A 19,910-nucleotide genomic window follows, 5' to 3' on the forward strand; every position below is an offset into this window, starting at 1 on the left:
TGCCTGTGTTCCTACAGTACTTAGGAATTTACATGTTTTTTAAAGAATATCAGAATATCTATATTTTCAGAAGCTGAGATCTCTGCACATTCACAAATGAGTGAGTTTACATGGACATGAATATCCAGTTTATGAGGCTTATGGTCATATTCAGGATATGGTGTTTACATGAGCACAGAGAACTCAGGTTATTCCTATTCCCCGTGCACATGATGAATACCATTATGTTAGCAGAGGCGCTGTTTACAGAACCAAACCAGCTTCAGGAAATATAAAAGATTTACTAAAACTGAACTGCTTATTTGTTCTCTGCTCTGACCATCACCAGCTACAGCTGTCTGCTCTGAGTTCATCCACCGTCTCTCTTCACCTGTGCACACACACACACACACAGACAGGCTAGCCTCCGTAGCTTGCTGGGGCATTCCTTATGATTTACGTAATAACTTGCTCAGCACAGTTGCCAGCATGTGTCACTAACACATACACAACTTCTTTCACTTCCAAAAGACAAAAACTGAGTTGGAACCTCCGATAAAACAGACCAGCGCGTCGTGAGAGACTGACGGAGAACGTCAACAAACAAAGTCAAAAGTAGATAGCGGCATCTGATTTATTTTTCCTCTCAACATATTTGAATCGTCACACATCTTGTGCGTGCGTGTGTGAACGAGAATGACAGGGAGAAAGAATACTATGCGGAGATGAATTAACGGAACAATATCTATATTTCAAAATCGCATTGAAAAACAAAAAAAAACCTGGAATCAATTTTGTGGGCTCAGTGTTGGTTGTGTGGCGCAGCGCCACACATTGGTCTACGTATGGGAAACACTGCAAGCAGCTCATTTTCACCATCTTCAAATCTGCTTCCCATTCATTTCATGGTTTTTGTAAGCTACAGGTATGAAAACTACAAATATGGAAGTTAGTATATTATCATATCATCATTCTTTCATTGCCACACTAAAAAATGTAAATGTTTTTCAAATGTATACCTTTCATTTCCATATTTAATTTTTAGGAATTTTCATTAGATAGATCATCAGCCCCAGCTTAAAGATGACATTTTTGTGGTCAACCCTCGTTATCCACCAATAATATTGTAGGAGACTGGTTTAATAAGGGACTCACTATCTTTGGTATTAAATTGTTTGCAGACAAAATAAAATATCAGGTAAAAGTGAACAAATAAGGGATTTACATTCAGCCAGAATCTTTAAGCTTTAAATGCCTCACAACTTGGCTTCACATTTGGAAGATATAACATCCCAGGATTCTTTGTTCACATGCACCAAATACTATGAAGTTAAAGAACAAAAACCCACAGTCTAGTGACTGAGGGTACAACAACTCACCTCCTCCCACAGCTCCCTCTTCAACCAGCTCTTCTGCCCTCCAGCCCATGTGGTTGCCAGTCCAAGAGCCTCCAAGAGAATCAAGTCGATGATGATGAGTTCCAGGGAAGCCGTCAGTATGGATGGTGTGGGCTTCCAGATCAGACTTAGAGATGGTGAGAGTGCGAGGTGCAGGGGTGGAGGTGGAGGGCATTGTAAGCAGAGTAGAAGGCAAAGCCGCTGTGTTGCTCTGGCCTCCACCTGCACCATCCATACTTAGCACTCTTGCATGAGTCTTAGCACTAGCAGTGCTAGAAGAGCGCTGAGCAGCGCGAGAATGTGACGGGCCAGCAGTTTCAGGTAAATCCCCTTCCCTTGGAGTGGGCAGTTGAGCAGCAGGTTGGAGTGGGGATGTAATGCCAGTGTTAGCGAGGTCCGGGGAGTAGCAGGAGGTAGAGGAACTTGAGTCATCATCATCGTCATCATCTTCATCTGAACTGTATCGGCGCTGAGAGCCCAGACTAGAACCAGCGCTCATGTCACTGCCATCATCCTCGTCGCTGGAATCCTCAAACAAACTTTCACTATAAGCCTTTGCGCCAAGTCGGCTGCGCACTGGGATGTAATCTCTGTGTTGTCTATGATTGTGGTGACGCCTGTAAGAGCCACAGTCAAAACTACTGCTTCCTGCTCCAGCTCGCCTTCGTGGAGCTTTCCTTCTGCCTGGCCTGTGCCCCACACTACTGCCGCTGGCCCGCAGCAGCTTTAAGTCTTTGGGGCGCACAACCTGCTGGGCATGCAGAGCAGGCTGGTCAGACAGTAAAAACGGGGTAGAGGATATGGGCAAAGCAGGCTCAGAACACACCAGACCCAGGGCCAGCCCTGAGGGCACTGAATTGGCCTGCCGAGGTGGGGGTAGAGGAGGAACCTGGACATTTCTGTCTAAATCACAAACCTCTGAGTGGCCACTACTTGAGGGGGAAGAGTTCTGGAGAGGACAGGGCTGTGCAATATCACAGGGTACAGGGGACAAATCCTCTCCTTCAACAAGTGTCCTGTCTAGCCCCTGGCTGAGGGAGAATTCTTTGGAAGGGGAGCGCAGTAGCACACTGTCTGACAGGTTGTCAGTATCACTGCCACCCTGTCCTGCTGGATCCTCTGAGGGCTTGGAGATGTTAGAGCCAATTGCTGGTGCTGAGGCAGAAGCCTGTCCATCTGCGGTTCGTGGCTTACTGAATGAAGGACTTTCCAGCTGAGTGGAATCCGTTTTTTCACTGCGGTAACTGCTGACCGTGCTTAGTGTCTCACGGTCTGTGGTGGCTCCACCTGCACTGAAACAGCTGTCCGTTGATCCGGCAGCTAGTGCCACCCCACTGCGGCTGCCTGGGTGCTCAGTCCCTGGTGCAAACGCCACCGGGTCAAGTCCCAAACCCAGGAGATTTTCACTCAGCTCCTCACTTAAGCTGCTTTTTATAAGAGGGCTAAGGGGAGTATCTCCAAGGCTCTCAGATTCAGCAGAGGGGCCAAGGGGAGAATAAGCCCCCAACCCATTGTCCTCAGGACTCTGTTGAGAGAGTTGTTCTGGTAACTCCTCCAATTCCTGCAACTGCTCTCTCTCGCCTCCGTCTTCTTGACTGGAGGGTGACGGGGGTATAGACAAGCAGTCTCCAGGTTCTCTGAATCCAGCTGACATACCGGATACTCCCATGAGACCTGGGAAATCTCCTCCCAGAGCAGCAGCAATGCAGGACTGAACCACACTGGGAGCCCCTGTACAATAAGAAAGGTCAATATCAGGTTAAAATGTACCAAAAATAGGATTAACATGCACTTTAGTATTCATCCTGATGGACAGTATTAAGAGCCATGCCTACAATGAAATGTGTACAGTATTGGTATGCTTACACAGGGACCTATTGTACCAGCTCCAGTGAGCTACTCCTCCTAAAGGTTCCTCGGTCTCACTCCAGCCTGGGAATGACTGCATTTTCATATAGTTCCCCTACCTGATTACTTAAAAATGACTGCTCTTCCTGCTTTTGGTTTATTTAAATCGATGATTTCAGATTTTTACACATCCCACTGTAACTGTTTTAGCTGAACTCTTTACTCATATAGTATTTCCTTCTATTTTATATTTGTTTTTAAATCTCTTTTATTATGTCATCTTTGTTTTTTGTTTTTGAATCTCTTATTTTGTCATCTTTGTAATTGTATTTATTTTTGCTCGTCACCACTGTAAATGAGGGAAACCTCAGTGTCTCTCGAGCTGAAATAAAGGTCATTGATTGATTGATTGATTGACTTATAGCCTCAGTGTGTATGATGCTGGTCTCTGGATAGTAGCAGACTTACTAATGGTGTCCTGGGACCTCTGGCGTAGGATCTCCCGGTGAGCTGATGTGACAATCATATTATTGCTTCCTTGCTCCCGCATTAGCTCTTTGATATCTGAGGTAAAATGAAAGAAGTCCCTCAAAAACAGTGAACATTCAAAACAGGCTAAAACTACATTTATTTGTTGCATACATGTAATTTTGCAAGGACGGTGTAAGACTCAAGATTATACATTATGTACCACTGTTTTAAATAATAAAAAAAACCTGTAAATTCTGCTATGCAGTATGAAAAAAATAGAATTCAGATACTTACCCTTAGTGCCCCCTGTATCCTCCAGCTGGGGCAAGAACTCCTTATTAATGAGGACAATTAAAAAAAAAACAGTTAGTGTATTAAAATGGATCTAATGAAAAACTTTGCTCAGCAGACTGGCAGGGGAACTCAAACTGTTCTAAATGACCAATTAAACCATACTTAGGAATTGTAGAATTGGTGGAAGAGAGAAGAATGACGACTACACACTACTATAAAATATGGTAATCCTCACCGACACCTGGTTCAATCCATACAGAGAGTGCTGGGAGCTACAGCGCACCGGGGGCGTTGAGTTGACCTTCCGAAACACAGTCATCTCTACACCAACATGACTATCCCTGCGGATAATTTACATATGCAGAAATTTAAAAAAAGGATCCCGCTTGTCACAGCATTGCGGTTTCTGAAAATCGGTCAGCAAACACCTGCTTACCTGTGCTGATTCACATCATGGGCACCTGAACCTTCATCCCCTTCTTCAGTCTTTGGGGCATCGGCTGTGAGTGAGGCCTGCTTCTTCTCTACAATCTCCCCAAGGTCGAACATAGTATGGAGCCGGTAGTTCACCACCTTAATGGCCGTGAAAAAGACTGCTACTACAGCAGAGTACACACCTGCGACCACCAAGCTAGGAGGAAGAGCCTGGCAGGGAGTGATAAAGACAATGACGGCAACTGAGACAAATGAATAAAATGAGACAATGCAGTCCACTTCGAGGAGTGGGTGCCAGAAATTATTTGAGAATGGCCGTCAAACTGTAAATCCCAGGAAAGACATCAAGCTGGATACAGTGCTATTTACTATTAAAAAAAGCAAAAAAAACCAAGCAAACAAATTCCCATATGCCCAACAAGGAAGCAAATATTCAACTGTACTATAAAATAATGTAGTAAAGAAATGAGGCGTTCACTACATTTAGGCTTAATAGACTATGTACCAATGAAATTTAAAAGGTTATTTTAGATCATTTTTTTTAAACAAGGTTCTTATTTTGAAAGATTTGGACATTCCCATTGTCCCCACACAGCAACTATGCAACCCAATGGAGTGCACAGGGCAACCACAGAAGTTCAGGCTGATTTTAAACAAATCCACTTTTCCCACATTGTTTGAAACACTTAAACATTGACCTATGAGGCAAATGTTAAATGTATTACCCACATTGTCTTTCAGACTTCCCTGTTATGACCTATCTCACTTACTGCTGTTTTGCATGCACGCCGTTTTACAATTACAACAGAGGATTGAATCTACTGGTTCCTTCATTTATTTGGATAAAACTTGCAATCAACCTGCTGTGAAAACGTGCTTACCATGTACAGCAGAAAGGGGAAGGCCAGGAGAAATATCCAAAGGTAGAGGTGGAAGCAGTTGGAGAACGTGCTCTGATGTGGGTCCACATACCAGCCTCCTGTGAGTGAAGCCCACACACCCTGCCGCAATATCTGAAGAGCTTGGGAACCCATCTCCACCTTCAAGTTCAACCAAAAGTTGCGATGCTTCCTCCGAGGCTGTAGCTCAAAAAACTGTGCAGCAGTTCAAGCCACAGTATCTTGTGTCTACGATGGCACTTCCATTGGGCATGGCAGGTGAACTGTTTCATCAAGGACAATAGTTCTGTACTGTTCTGGATATGTACACATCAGTAGAAGTCAAGAGTCCTTGCATATTCTTGTGCCAGTGTGTGTTCTCTCCCTGCACCGACTGTGCCACAATCTGGCCTAATCCTTGTAGGGTAATCAGGAGAGTGACTTTTTGGCACATTGGTAACCCACTGAATGTATGAAAAAACATTCATCTGTAAGAAAAGATGAAAATGGGTTTGTTTTTCACATGTAGCAACTACATTTTAAGTGGGAAAATGAATGCTAGGCAATAACCCACTCAAGAAAGGACACTGTAAATCACCAAATAATTTTAAATGTAGTAGAACTGTCAGCTGTCCACATGCATATATTGTGGAGATAATCACCTTAGTGTCTTTGTAGTTTATTTTCTTTAGGTACTTTCTTTAAATCCACATGATGATTATGAAACTATAGTTTATTCTTGCTTTCCAGCTGATCTTGAATTAATTGAGCAAAATATCACAAGATAAATGGGACTATATTAGTGGTGAGTCAAACATTAAACGTGATCAATTATCAACTATAACTTCTACCTTAGATCACAGTAATAATAATAATAGTTTTTTCCAGCTACAACAACAGAATTTGGGAATTTTGGATGAATAATATATATACGTATTATTATTATTATTATTAGAGTTTATTACATATATAGTATAGTCATATTAAATATTATAGTTATTATAGAGCATGATTTGCTGCTGTTCATGGAGGATAGTGATCATTTATTAACTATAACTTCTACCATAGCTCACAGTTATAATAATAATTTCACCAGCTACTACAATGGAGTTGCAGAATTGTTTTAACTCATGACTAAAGGCACATGTGAAAACTGACACTGACACACAAATGAGTGTAAAGTTAGTCTCAGTACTGGTCTTCTTACTAAACCAAAGTAACAGGGAGAAGTTGCATAAACATAGATTTCAGACAGGATGACAGAGCTGAAAACTCAGGCCAACGCTGTGCCAGCTAGGTTAAGTTTTCTGATTGACATTAGCAAGCTAGCAGACAATTTAGCCTAGCTTACGAATCCCTATGCATCTATCATCGGTAAAATGCAACCACCAAGCACCTTCAATGAAAAGACAACACTAATGGATACGATAGAAGCAGTACACTTCTGCAAACTGGCAGACAAACGTGAAACATCATTAGACTGTTTGACGATAATGCTAGGCCGCATATATGAGCACTTCAGACTGGGTAACGTTAATGTCCCTATCGTTAGCTGGTAAATGTAACCGCCAGACTACAACAGACAACAAGTTAGCTTCACCGCTGATCGCTGGGTGAATGTTAGGTGCTAATGTTAGCTTCATAAGATTTGATAATTGTGCTCATAGTTTTCCACATTTGGGTCCCAGCAGAGCTTACAATTAGCATTAGTTGTCCAGCTTGCCTCATATCCTCCTTCCGCATCCAGTCTAAAGCAAAATCTCAGAGCTTTCCTTCTTCTCAGGCTGCTAGCGAGCAAAAAACTGTCGCTTACTTTCTGTTGGCGTTGGCTAACTTATCATTGTTCTCTGAAAGTCCCCCATCCTCTTTGGCGTTAAAGGTTGACAGACATGCGGTGGGAGCGGAGATCCTCTCTCATGGTGAACGACAGCTGTTTCTTGGCACAAACGGTGCCTGTGTTAAGATGTTTCAACAAGCTAGCTAACTGGGTAGCTAGCTAGCGTTGGCTAACAACTAGTTGACACACACGTACGGACGTAACTTACGTACGCACAAAGAGCGATCAAGCGAGGGAGAGAGAGAGAGAGAGAGATTCCCATGGCGCTGATTGGCTGCATACACTGACGTCATTCTCTTTTATTTCAAAATCATCAAAATGTCACAATCATACGATTTATATATATAATGTATATATTTTTCCATAAAAAATGCTACTTTGAAGTAATTTAAAATTAATTAAAATAAAAAAACAAAACACTTACATCCTGCACTTATGCAGCACTCTGTAGCTTGGCTTATTGAAAGATAACACACTTACTTAAAGGTTGAATATGTAGAATCTTTATTAAAAAAAAATACACCCAAGGGCGTTTTGAGGGATACAGGATGAAAGTATTGCCTTTCCATTAAAAAAACAAACAATTTTTAGTCTGAATTAATATTTCTGTCACGTTCTGTTTACATTGTACCAGCCATTAAGCGGTCGGCTTTGTGGGTTGCCAGGGTTGTCTGTTGTTGGGCGCAGCTACTATAGGCTGACATTGGGTGAAATGGAGTTTTCCAATCCTACAGCTGCTTTGTTATTTGTCCCAGCAGCTGAGTGTCCGAAGACAGTCAAAAACTAGTGTCAGTATAGGCCAAGCATTGATAGACTGAGATAAAGGAGTTCAACAAAATTAAAACGCACGCCCAAATGGCTACATTTCTCCTTGATCAGTAAGCTAACTTTCATGTTTACTTAGCTGTAAAGGCGGTAACGGTAACTGTCAGTCTAACTCCTCTGCAATACTTGTTTTTATGGTGTGATTTGCCGAAGGGGACGGGTTCAAACAGGCTCAAACAGACTCCGGTCTCCTGTAGGCTACTGAACGGAGTCTGACGAACCTGGCAACGTGACAGCTTTTAATTCTATTTTGTTGTAGCGACTATGATCTTGAGACACTAGATGGAAGAGCTCTTTCTCAATATTCAACCTTTAATCTGAGTTTTTTTGGGTTTGCACCCCCTTTGTTACTTTGGCTAAAAGCGTCAGCTAAATGTAATGTAATGTAATGTAATGTACTGAATCAACACTAGAGACTGTAAAGCTATTGGATAAAACACATACACAGGATAATTAAACAATAGTGCAGAAAGAAATCATACAGTATGTGCTGTGTCCAGCACAAGCAGGTGCTGGTTTTATGAAGATTTGTGAAACTGACCCGTGTGAGGTATCATTCATCATAAATAAACAAAACAAAAAAGGGAAAAAATACCCCAGGCTTTGTGTTTACATAATTGAGGGTTATCAACCTCCCAAAAACTGGGAATCCCAAAAATGCCTTGACCGTCGTGACCCCATCCTCTGTGGGCTTTGACCGTTTTACACAAGGGAAGGAATTAGATAATTAATCTATTATTTTTTTTGCTGTGCTGTTTGTTTTCACTCAAACAAAAAGCAAATGTCTGAAAGCATGTGCAACACCTCCAATGTCTTGTGTAAGACTGAGCTTTTGCAACTATAAACCACAGACAGAAGGTCAAATTTCTGTGGAAGCTCACCAACCTGCTGTACATATTCTTAACATTTCTCTTATATTTGTGTGAATCACTTCATTCTACAGAGACGTTTGGACAATGAATTAAAGTAATATTATTATTATTAGTAGTAGTAGTAGTATTAGGCTGCTGCTGACATCATGGTTGGAGGAATTTGGGTTCTCATTGGTCTAAACGGGCAGTCAAGGGTTAAGAGTCAGGATCAGAGGACATTTAAGAGATGCTTTTATAATTAATTTGACAGAAAACACCTGTATGGTAATCTTCAGTTGTTACTGAATGTTTAGAAAGTATATTCTGATATTTTACTTAAGTAAAACCCATAATTCCAGTGTAAAAATACTCAAGTACACTCACAAAGCAAAAGAAAGATTTATATAATATCACTTCACTTATCATTTTTATGTTGCAGCTCAAAAGGTGGGGCTATATCAAAATACTTGATATGCTGCTGGATAGCTTAATAATTTAGCATAATGTATTGTTTGTATTTTGTATTGCAATCTGAATCTGCAAAGTAACTTTTAATTAAAGATGTCAATAAATGTAGTGGAGTAAAAAGTACAATATTTCCCATCGAAATGTGGTGAAGTAGAAGTATAAAGTTGCATAAATACTCAAGTAAAGTACCAGTACTTCAAAAAAGTACAGTACTTGATGTACCTAGTTACATCACATAATTGCTACATTTTTAGCTAAGACTTAGATGTATTTTAATGTGTAATGACCTTGAACCTAAAGTATATTTTACATATAAGGATAAAATATAGGGCAAATACTTACAGTGTGAAGAAAACCTGGCATGGATGTTAAGGGAACAGGGGTAGGTCAGAGTGGATGTGACATGGCAGTTGTCATCTTGGCTTCTCTTGTTATGGCTGTTTTGTTGAATTAGTCTTGTGACATCTCAGCAATGCTCAGTAGCAGCTTATTATATCCTGTAAACACCCTCCTTGATACCCAACGTCAGCACGGATCAGACATCACCAACAACAGACCTGCACTGACACCACACCTCACTTAGCCCGCTGGATTGTCCCCCCCCCCATCACTCAGCTCAAACAGACTAATGGGACTGGTGACCCTGCTGCTGGCTTGAAATAAAATCTCTAAATTCTTGTGTTTTGTGATAAACCTCTCCACTCTCATGAAATAAATGATGGCTGCCTCATGAGGGCAACTAGAGCCGATACATCACATTGCTCCAGGGATGTGTTGACTTCCGAGCTTTTCTCTCCGTCTTACACTTCCTTGTGTTCTCAGCAGGGGGTAGTAGAACAACACAAACATATTCCTGCTGACGAGCATACAGATTATTGTGTTTTATTGGAAATAATAAGCAAGGGGGGGGGGGGGGGGGGCTGTCATTCCCACATTACCCAGGCTGAGTTACTCAAGGGTCGATGCTAGAATGGATGGTCCAGAAGGATGGGCGAAGGCTTGACCCACCTCCGATTGGTTGATCGGTAGGTGATTTGTGAGATTGGTTAAGGTATAGAGTAAGAATATCCGGATAAGCCAATGACAGGCAGAGTAGGGATGGTCATGCCTTCGCCCTTCCCTCCAGAGCATCTATTTTGTCATCAACCTTACTGAAGTGATGTCACTTTCAACAAAACCGTGAGCTACACCTGAACCCATCACACAGTGGTGTGAATTGCCAGTAGCCCTAACCAGAGTTCAAATGACTTTTCATTTAGGTTTTTATAAGCTTCATGTGATCAAGTCAGCCTCACTGAATTTTTTTTTCATGGAAACCTGACCGAGTGTTAAGTGCAGAGAAAACACCTAAACATTTCATTTTATAATAAATAATGGACATCCAGGTATCACTCACACACTTGAACTACGCAGAGACCGAGTGAGGAAAAGAGAAAGAAGAGAGAGAGAATAGATGATGATGAAACACAAGTGTAAGACACATTTTAAAAACAGATCATGAACTGCAATTTGTGTGAAACAGTGTTTCTTCATGTCAAACGTGTTAATGTATCTTGTTAACAAAGTGTGACCTTTCCACATTACATCATTGTTAATTAATTGATTTATACCATAATTGTTCCTGGAAATCCTTATTCACGTCAATTCACTCTGTTCCCCTGACCTTGAAACTGTATCATTTTTGTCTCAATAATAAAATGCAAAAAAAAAAGTACATTTCTTTGCGAATCTACAAGAAGCAACACACAACACAGGTGTGTACAAAGTATATAATCAAGTGTATTTTCATCTTTATCCACGTTCTGTACACATATTGAGATCCATTTCACATGAACACTATACAATAGCAGTGAGTGAGGAATGGAAAATTTTCTGAGCGCTGAGCAGCTCAAGTTGAATGGCACTTTCATAAAAAATAACAGGAAATCACAGAGCATGAATAAGAAAATGTAGACATAACTCAACAGAGAAAATGGCTTTATATTATCAGATCCATTGACTAACAGATTCAGCACATATAAAATGCACAATGCAACAAAACAAAACATTTGTTTGTTCCATCCTTGTGTTTTCTCTGCATAATCTGAACTGTAAATAATGCAAAAACCAAAAGATAGTTGGAGCTATCCGAAGGAAAGTGTGCTTTTTGTCTGGATTTAAGTAAAAGGCAATCTAAACTGTAACGTGTTAAGAGGAGTGGTAACAAGATACATCGAAATATCAGAGAAATATCAATACAATTCACAAACCTTCAATTATTCATCTCATAGAATAGTCTTTTAGTAACTGATAAAAAAACAATACATGTTTGGCTGCTTTACAAGGAATATCTACGTCTCAAAGATATGTTTACATTTTCTGTGTGCTTTTTGAATGATCCCATGACAGTTTTGAGAAAGGAAGAGATCAAGAGTGAGCCAACCTCAGGTGAGGCGGGCTGCTTCTCCCCTTCCAAGAAGAAAAACTTCCTCAAATATGATTCTGTGTTCCACCAATTTCAAGTTAAAGTTCGGCTGGCAGCGGTGGGGAGGGGGCAGATCATCTCATTACCTGTTCCCCTGCGTACACAAAGCTTTTTCAGTCTGCTAACCTCTATATGTACATACAAGCAATGTTTACAAAGAAATACCTTCACTGGTGTAGACTGACTTGTTCACAATAATCCCATGAACGGCATGGCAAACGGACTGTGGTATCTCACATGAATAATGTTTCTGATCCATCATACCATAAGATTCACTGGAGTATGTCAAGTGATTTAAGAATCCCTTTTTTCTGCAGGAGAGCTAAATATCATGCTTCATTTATGATACTGCACCAGCAACATAATACCATCTCTTCTGGACGGAGGCAGAGTGACCCGGGAGTCTTAAAACCACATAACGTAACATGGAAGCTGCAGAGATGATGCCTTATCCAAATAGGAGGACTTTCCTGTCGAGTGTAGTCAGAATTACTGGGGTGCTCTCCTCTCATCTACCATAAAAATTCAATAACTTGCCTGTTCTGCCTCATATATTATAATGGGGACATTGAGACTTGAGATAGAGCGTTACAAAGAAGTACAAAGAAAACATTTAGGTAAATCTGTCCGGATGTTCTCAGAGCTTCGTTCACTGTACCATGCTATATACAAAGCCAAAGTGAGTATGTCTCTTCGTTGTTTGCTGAAAACATAAAAAACAAATGATACACTAACAAAGAACTGGTGAATGCAGACTGGGTGCACGTTGTAACCCAGAGAATAAGTCAGATCTTGTGCTGTAGATGAGGATTTTAGCACGGATAGGAACTGGGCAACTTTTGAGAAAAAATACAACTGTTAAAAGCAAGTGTTGCTTTGTGCAGTTGTTTTTTTTGTGGCCTGTGAATTTTTCTCTGGCGGTTGAACCTGACAAAATCAGGGAGGGAAACGAAAGCATCCTCTCTCATCCTCTTGTCTCAGTCCACATTTCTCACCTTCTCTGTTCTCAGACGTAATATTCTTTGTCTTTGTTCTTTTTGCCCTTTGTGATTGCCTTGGCCACAGAGGCCGTTCCTGTGCTTTTGTCTTTGACCACTGCTCCGTTGCCCTCCACAGTGGAATTGTTGGCAAAATTGTGGCTCTGGTCTGTCTGGTAGGAGCCCTCGTCCCGGTTGCGGTACTTGTACATGGCATAGAGGAGGATAAGAATGCAGAGAGCAGCAGCAGCCACAATACCAACCACCATCCCCGTGGTGCTACTGGACTCCCTGATCACCTCTACGGCGCCGGGTTGGCTGTTTTCATCAGAGGCTGTCGGGTTGGCTGTGGGCACATTGGGAAAATTGGGGGGGTAAGTTAGTCCAGGCGTTTTTCGGGAGGATGGAGGAGCAGGTGGCAGAAGCACCTGGTCACGGGTGTTCATTTTGCCTGCGGGGATGTGGAGCTGGTCAGGGTTGGTGGTGGGAACATAAGGAGGTAGGGGGCGGGGTTTCTGGACTCCACCCTCACCAGTAGTGGGAGGTGGAGGAAGGACTGTCCTGTCAGTGACCATTGGGGAGTTTTTACTGTAAAAGTCCTCGTCATCCGATTCCGTCATCTCCCCAGAGCCGAAGGCCGAGACCTCCACAGGGTCACCACAGTCCTCCTGGTCCGGGGGGCAGGAAGGGTGAGGAGGGAGAATCAGGGACTCTTTGGTGGTTTCAAGTGGGGATAGGAGGGTAGGGGGAGGAGGAATGACGGGGTAACGGGTGGCGATGGATGGGGGCTCAAGGGAATCCACTGTTATAATAGGCAACACTAATTCACCTCCTAGAAAAGAAAACAGAAAAGGTAGGGGATCCTACATTAGAACAACATTAAAAATCTAAATTCTAGCTCAATAGTTGCGCTAATTAAAATTGAGGCACAATCTGCTCATTATGTTGGATATTACTGAGGAATTAAACTAATATTAGCTGGCTTATCAGTGATATTATTCCTAGTGATCAAACATTATATTGACTTCAATAATCAAGATTATTTACAACGATTGGCACATGAAGAGAAAAACAGATTAAAACCACCGTTCTTCAGCAACATATGCAGTTAATATGGAGTCAATGTGTGGGTGTGCAAATTACCAATGTGTAATATTATAAACAAAATAATATAATACAGCAAGAACATTAAAGAGCTCACATGTAGACATAAACATACAAGATGACCCATGAAAGGCGGCAGCTGAATGAAGAGCATATAACAAACAGAGCACATAACACACAAAAGAACAGTAAATTGAATCGCCATGCTGCCGTATGAACATCTGTAGGCAGGGGTTAAAGGGTGACAAGAGAAATCACAGACAGGTTATTTAATGTAGGAATAACACACGGAATATTATGGCGTCCGGAAAGCGACCAGTGTGTCCTGTGTATCTTTAATCACTATTTAGATATAGATTCCTCACCAATAAACCACTAACCCTAGTATATTTCTCTCTTTCTCTCTGTATATATTATATATATATACCGTATATGTATAATATTCTATTGAATATTTCAGTCTACAGTTTTATTTTATGGCCCCTAGGTTCTCTTTCATCATTATTTGTCAACAACAAACCATTCTGATAAGGTCATATTAATAATTGAGGCCCCCACTGTAAGGGTAGACTCCTGCCCAGCTTGTTTCTGTCACAAGCCTGATCTAATGTCTTGACTGCAGTATTCTTTGTAGAGATTCTCTTTCATCCAATTTGGAGAGTTAAATACAGTCATGACTTAAAGTTACAAGCTCAAAGATCTCTGTTTTATTGTCTTTGACAGCACCTATGACGATAGGTGGTAATTGCATATTCTCTTTTTACTAGTTTTTGAAGTCTCATCGTCTGTTGTCATCGCTCTTTTCTTTCTCGCAACACTAGCAGAGACTGGAAAAGGTGGCTTCACACAAGTGAGTGGAAGAGAGTCTGGTGCATTGCCCCTGAATAAGAGACATGAAACTGAAAAGTGAAAATTGAAAATTTTTAAAATAACAATGGCTGTGGCTGTGTGAAGTCAGTGCATTTGGTCTACAATCTTGCTGGATGAGAGCTGTACTCCCTTCTTTCTTTCTTTTTTTTGTGCCATGGCTGACCAACCTGTTCCTGGGTCACACTCTTCCAGGTCCTCATCATCACTTGGACACTCAGCTGATGCCACCAAAATATCATCAGAGTTCTGCGGCTGAAAAGTAAATGAAGAATATGTGTTAAAAAAACAACAAAAAACAAATATACTGTCAACACATTCTTATCATCTAGATTTGTGCTCAGTTTTTTTATTATTTTGCTGGCTGACTGTCCTTTTTGAGGAAAAATTGTAGAAAGCAGCACTATACCACTTTAGTGTTTTTGCTTGGCACATAAAACCAGAAATCCAAAATGTACCTATATGCAGCTGCCTTTTATCCTTCACCCCTGTGGCTGACAAACAAAGAGCTGCTGGTGGAGAGGAAATTCTCAGTAGGCTAAATTTTGGACATGTTTTCATTTGATTTCATATAATTTGGTCTTTGTACAATTATTTTATATTAATATTGCAAAAACAAATTCTTACATGCTTAATCAGTGAATCTAAAGAGTAAATCTAAATTGGATGTGCGGCTGCACAGTGGACTCAGAATACCTGAGCAGAGCGGGGAATAGATGATTCACAAATGGATTACTTGGATAGATTGAAAATGCAGAGAAAGGCAATTTTAGGAACTGGACAAGAGAACATGAAATGAAAAACGCCCTGTGTATTTTAATAGGTGAGGCAGGGGTTTTTACTTTGAAACCCCAGGACTCCAAGAACAACTGCGAAAATCCTTCCAACTTAGCAGGTTTGCAGCATTTGGATTAAAATCGACTCATTTAAAATACTGCGTGGTAATGTTCAGCAGTCTGCATGCCGCATTGTGACTGCTCAATTTGTGAAATTCAAATGTATTCAACAAAAAGCTTTGTTAGATCAAAAATATATTGAAGCATGAATGTTATTATTATCCTACCACACCTGGAAATACAGTAAATCATGGGATGAATTCAAAATCAGACACGTAGTACCAAACCTGTTGTAAGATGACATGAACACAAATGTTTTATGGATTTAGTAGCATGTTATTCAAATAATTATCGCATATGACATTTGACAATAAGGTAAACCTAATGATTAATGATTTTATTGTATCAGAGTCCTTTGAGTCTCCAGTGATGATGAGTATTGCATTTAGAAATATATGCAGCCTGCTGTGATTTGTTACATATCTAAAGAGGTAATTGCTGCTTGAGACTCCTATGTGGTGTGTTTTTATTTCAAGCTTTATCAACTTCAACTTTTTGTTATTTTAGTTTCAGAAAAAAGAAAATATTAGAGTTCCTTTTTGAAAGTTAAGGAAATCAGATTCATAACCTGATATTACCTATTACCTGTGTAATAGGCTGTAGTCTTACATGTTAAATATCAACGTGTGTATTAACACAACATGAATGAAAACTTTGAGCAGGATATGAAAAGTGACAATGGGATAGAATTAGCTTGGAAGATCCAGGTGTGATATTTGACCCCCCATATAGTTGTCATGCATGGACTAAAGAGACCAAACATTTGTTTTTGCACCTGGCTGTAAACATGCGTCTTTCTACTCTAAAGTTGGGCATTTGCAGTCCCAACTTCAGAGAATTGACTCACTTTTGAAACCAGCCTCAAGTAGCCCTTCGAGGAGCTGCATTTTTTAGCAAAGCTCAGTGAACTGATTAGTAACAGGGGAAACAGTTGAGGCCATTGAGTGCTCTAAAATACTTTATATAAGCAATAGATTGCTGCAAACATGTTTAGAAATGAAAAAAAAAAATCGAATTTAATGGTGGGACTGGATTGCCCATAATATCAGGAGTTATGTATGTTTGTACGGAAAAAAAGTGGATGGTCCTGTTATTACATCTTTTTTCTTCTGAAGTACCAAACATTATAGTTTTTTAATTTGTTAATGTTTTTGTCTACAAAGTGGGAATCCTTTTTTTAATACCGAACATCAATGTAAATTCTTAAAAATGTATAGTAAAATATGTGCAACTTTGAAAGGTATTTGAAAAATGACACAAAGCACCTATCTCTACAAACCTACTTACTTTTAACCTCCACCTGGCTATAAATTAGCATCCCGTTCTCTTCAAATATTCCTTTATACTTTCTCTGACCTTTGAGATGCTCTCCCTCAAGCTGGGTGACCGCTGCCGGCGGGTGGTGGTGGTAGCCATGGTCGTGGTGGTTTCCATGATGGTGGTAGACATATCTGAAACTGCCAGCGGGGTGGGGGAAGTGGTGTCGGTGGTCAACACAGAGAGCGAGTCGCCGACAAGACGCAGGTTCCCCTCCACCTGTACGCTGGCATCGTTTTCTGCTGCCAGTTTGAGCACCTGGAGACCATTGTAGTAGAGCCCTGAAATCTGACCCTGGAAGGGCCGACCTTTGTCATGACCGCCAATTTTAATGGCTGCCTGGCTGTTAAAGATGGTTAACTGTCTCCCTAAAGTTAGACGGAGACATAGAGAAAGAAAGAGGGGGAAAAAAGGGAGAGAGTGGTGGAGCAGACATACAGAAGTCATACGGGAGGGCTTGCACAGGAATGTCGTTTGAACCAGGTGGGTTTTAGTGATTATAACATTAATACTTAGTGATTTATTTAAAACTTAATTATACCTTAACTAAGTTTATGATTGAGTCTTTACACATGCAGTTAACAACCATCACAGGAGGGTTATACATTGAGCTGCCTATTTAAGTGTTTTGATCATTTTGAATTAGGTACTGTTGTTAGCAAACTGTCTGCAGGTGTGGTAGAAAATTACTGAAATGTATATGTTATATTGCTGAATCACTGTTAATTCATCTGTTGAATAACTCATAAGGGGCACTGCAACCTTTGACGTGAGGGAAGGTTAAGACCGTCGATTTGTAAAGATTGTCTCAGTTTCTTGAGATATGCTTGTTGTGAAGTGGTCCTGACTAGTTTTAATGGTTTAGGAAAGAAAAGATGGCTAAAACGACACCCCTCTTTATAACCTTGTTCTCATGGGAGCTTGGGTATAACCATAGACTGTATAAAATATGGATGGATCTGTGACGTCACCCATAGGTTTATGAAGAGACAAAATGTAGCCCAATGTGGGTGGCTCCCATTGGCTCCGGCTGTCAGCATTTGGTAGTGTCTGAAGCCAGCTAATCCATAACTGGGCAAAGAGGTGGAGAGTGGGTGGAGTTGAGACGTACAGTCTATATCCATCCTTACTCAAAGTGGCCAGATCTAAATTATGTAAAACATATAAGACTTATTACAATTTAAATGGGTGAGTTGTATAACGATTCACCTCTCGTCATGAATAAGCAAATTTTTTCAGCAGAAATGTTGGACATTTTAACATGGGGTCTCGCTTTTGGAGCCAGCCCCAAGGGTCCATTCTAAAAGCTGCAGTTTTTGTTGGCTTCATTTTTCAGCCCTGCGGTTGCGTGTGTGATGGTAAATGGACTAGCATTTATATAGCACCCTTCTAGTCTCCTGACCACTCAAAGCGCTTTACACTACTACTATGTCAGATTCACACACACAATTATACACTGATGGCAGATGCTGCCATGCAAGGTGCTAATCTCCTCATCAGAATTAGGATCTAATCATTCATACACCAGTGGCACAGAAGGAGCAATTTGGGGTTCAGTATCGACATGCCAGAGCCAGGGATCGACTAGCAGATCCTCCAATTACTGGACGACCCGCCCTACCTCCTGAGCCACAGCCGCCCTAACATAACTGAGTATAACTAAGCTAGTGATGAGGGTGTGCTTTGCAAACTGACTCTGTTTCCTGGTACACCACTTAAATAAATATATTAATTTAAACCAGAGAGTATTTCTTTATTCATCAGCAGGGGAAAAAAGAGCAGATGTTTTCAGAGGATATTTATTTAGCTCTCAACTCCAGAACAGATGGTGCAAGAATGCAAATCTTATGGCTTATTTTTGAGATGGGCAAATATTAAAATGGCAGTCTTGCTATACTTTGTGTAACGCTTAATGGCAATAAAAGCTAAACTCCCCTCTCTCTACTGACTTCAACGGCCATTAGGGCCATTGATACATGTTCTGCTCTGGGCTCCCTGTAGTCCAGTTGTTTCACCTCCTGAGAGGGGCAATGATATCTAACAGCACCATTGTCAGGAGCCTCACTGATAATCAGTATTACATCAGAGGAGGAGGACTGCAGTAATGGGCCCATCTCTGGAGAATACTTATTAGCAAACATATTGGCTGCAAACAGTGATCTACTTTAACAGCCTGTCAGGGTTGTTTTACCACAGCAAAAAAAAACCAAAACTTGTCGTTGCAGTACAAGGTAAGGAAATACAAGGTTGCAGTGAACAAAACAGGGGAAATAAATTAATTTGGTGTGATCACATCCTGGAGTTATATTTTAAAATGTGCCATTTAGGAGGGACGAGGCCTGATCAACTTATTCCACATGTTAGTTTCACTTTAATGTAAATGTTACACAGCATTTTAATGATTTTTATGTTGAATAATTACACACAGTATCTAATTACACACAGTGGTTAAGAGGGACGATAGAGGGTTAGACAAGGGTTATGTGTTTTTAGTGAATCGGTTTAAAATCGTTGTTAAGGTGCAGCTTTACCACAAGGTGTAAGGAAGACAAGGAAGTATGATATACCCCTTCACTTTGAGAGTTATTTTGAATTCCACTTGAAGTTATATTGTGGTCATCAAAATTCATAGCAAATAGAGAGTCCAATTATAAGATATGTACACATCTAGGTAACTTGATCCTTGTCACCCTTGTCTTCTGGTACTGCACCTTTCATGGGGAAAGGTTATTTAGTAGTTATTTCAAGTATTAATTAATTAATCAATTAATTTTTACCTTTATCGAGTAGCCACTCGTCAACTACCCGACCAAGTCTGTATGGGATTCTTTGTCTGGCAATAGCCAGTCGTTCATTATCATAGTGTCCTTCAAAGAATTTGGAGAGACAGATTAAAGGTTAAAGTCTGCAAGCTGAAAGATCACATGGTTAGAAACAGTGTTATAATAGCTAACAGGTTTAACAAGTTATCAATTTTAACCCAAACGTGAGTTAAAAGAAAC

At 40.6% G+C, this 19,910-nt stretch overlaps 2 protein-coding genes across 3 annotated transcripts in view; both read right to left on the reverse strand.

Moving 5' to 3' along the window:
* LOC310956692 (pecanex-like protein 3) overlaps nt 1-5,681 on the reverse strand; it is a 25,315-nt gene extending 19,634 nt beyond the window's left edge. For both annotated transcript variants that reach the window (XM_083927023.1, XM_083927022.1), the window contains exons 1-6: nt 5,306-5,681; nt 4,426-4,634; nt 4,225-4,330; nt 3,990-4,029; nt 3,693-3,788; nt 1,359-3,107 (exon numbers count right to left, since the gene is read on the reverse strand). In XM_083927023.1, coding sequence (XP_083783149.1) covers nt 1,359-3,107; nt 3,693-3,788; nt 3,990-4,029; nt 4,225-4,330; nt 4,426-4,634; nt 5,306-5,458 — 2,353 coding nt within the window. In that variant the 5' untranslated portion in view covers nt 5,459-5,681. The remainder of the gene's footprint in view (nt 1-1,358; nt 3,108-3,692; nt 3,789-3,989; nt 4,030-4,224; nt 4,331-4,425; nt 4,635-5,305) is intronic.
* A 7,072-nt stretch (nt 5,682-12,753) lies between these two features.
* The window catches only part of LOC310956251 (neurexin-2-like), a gene marked incomplete at both ends in the record, with an annotated part of 97,466 nt that continues 90,309 nt past the window's right edge, over nt 12,754-19,910 (reverse strand). Inside the window, 4 exons of the mRNA XM_083926427.1 lie at nt 12,754-13,556; nt 14,866-14,950; nt 16,948-17,276; nt 19,686-19,775. Coding sequence (XP_083782553.1) covers nt 12,754-13,556; nt 14,866-14,950; nt 16,948-17,276; nt 19,686-19,775 — 1,307 coding nt within the window. The remainder of the gene's footprint in view (nt 13,557-14,865; nt 14,951-16,947; nt 17,277-19,685; nt 19,776-19,910) is intronic.

The sequence above is a fragment of the Echiichthys vipera genome (genome assembly GCF_963691815.1).
Source record: "Echiichthys vipera genome assembly, chromosome: 14".
In the NCBI taxonomy this organism is placed as follows: domain Eukaryota; kingdom Metazoa; phylum Chordata; class Actinopteri; order Perciformes; family Trachinidae; genus Echiichthys; species Echiichthys vipera.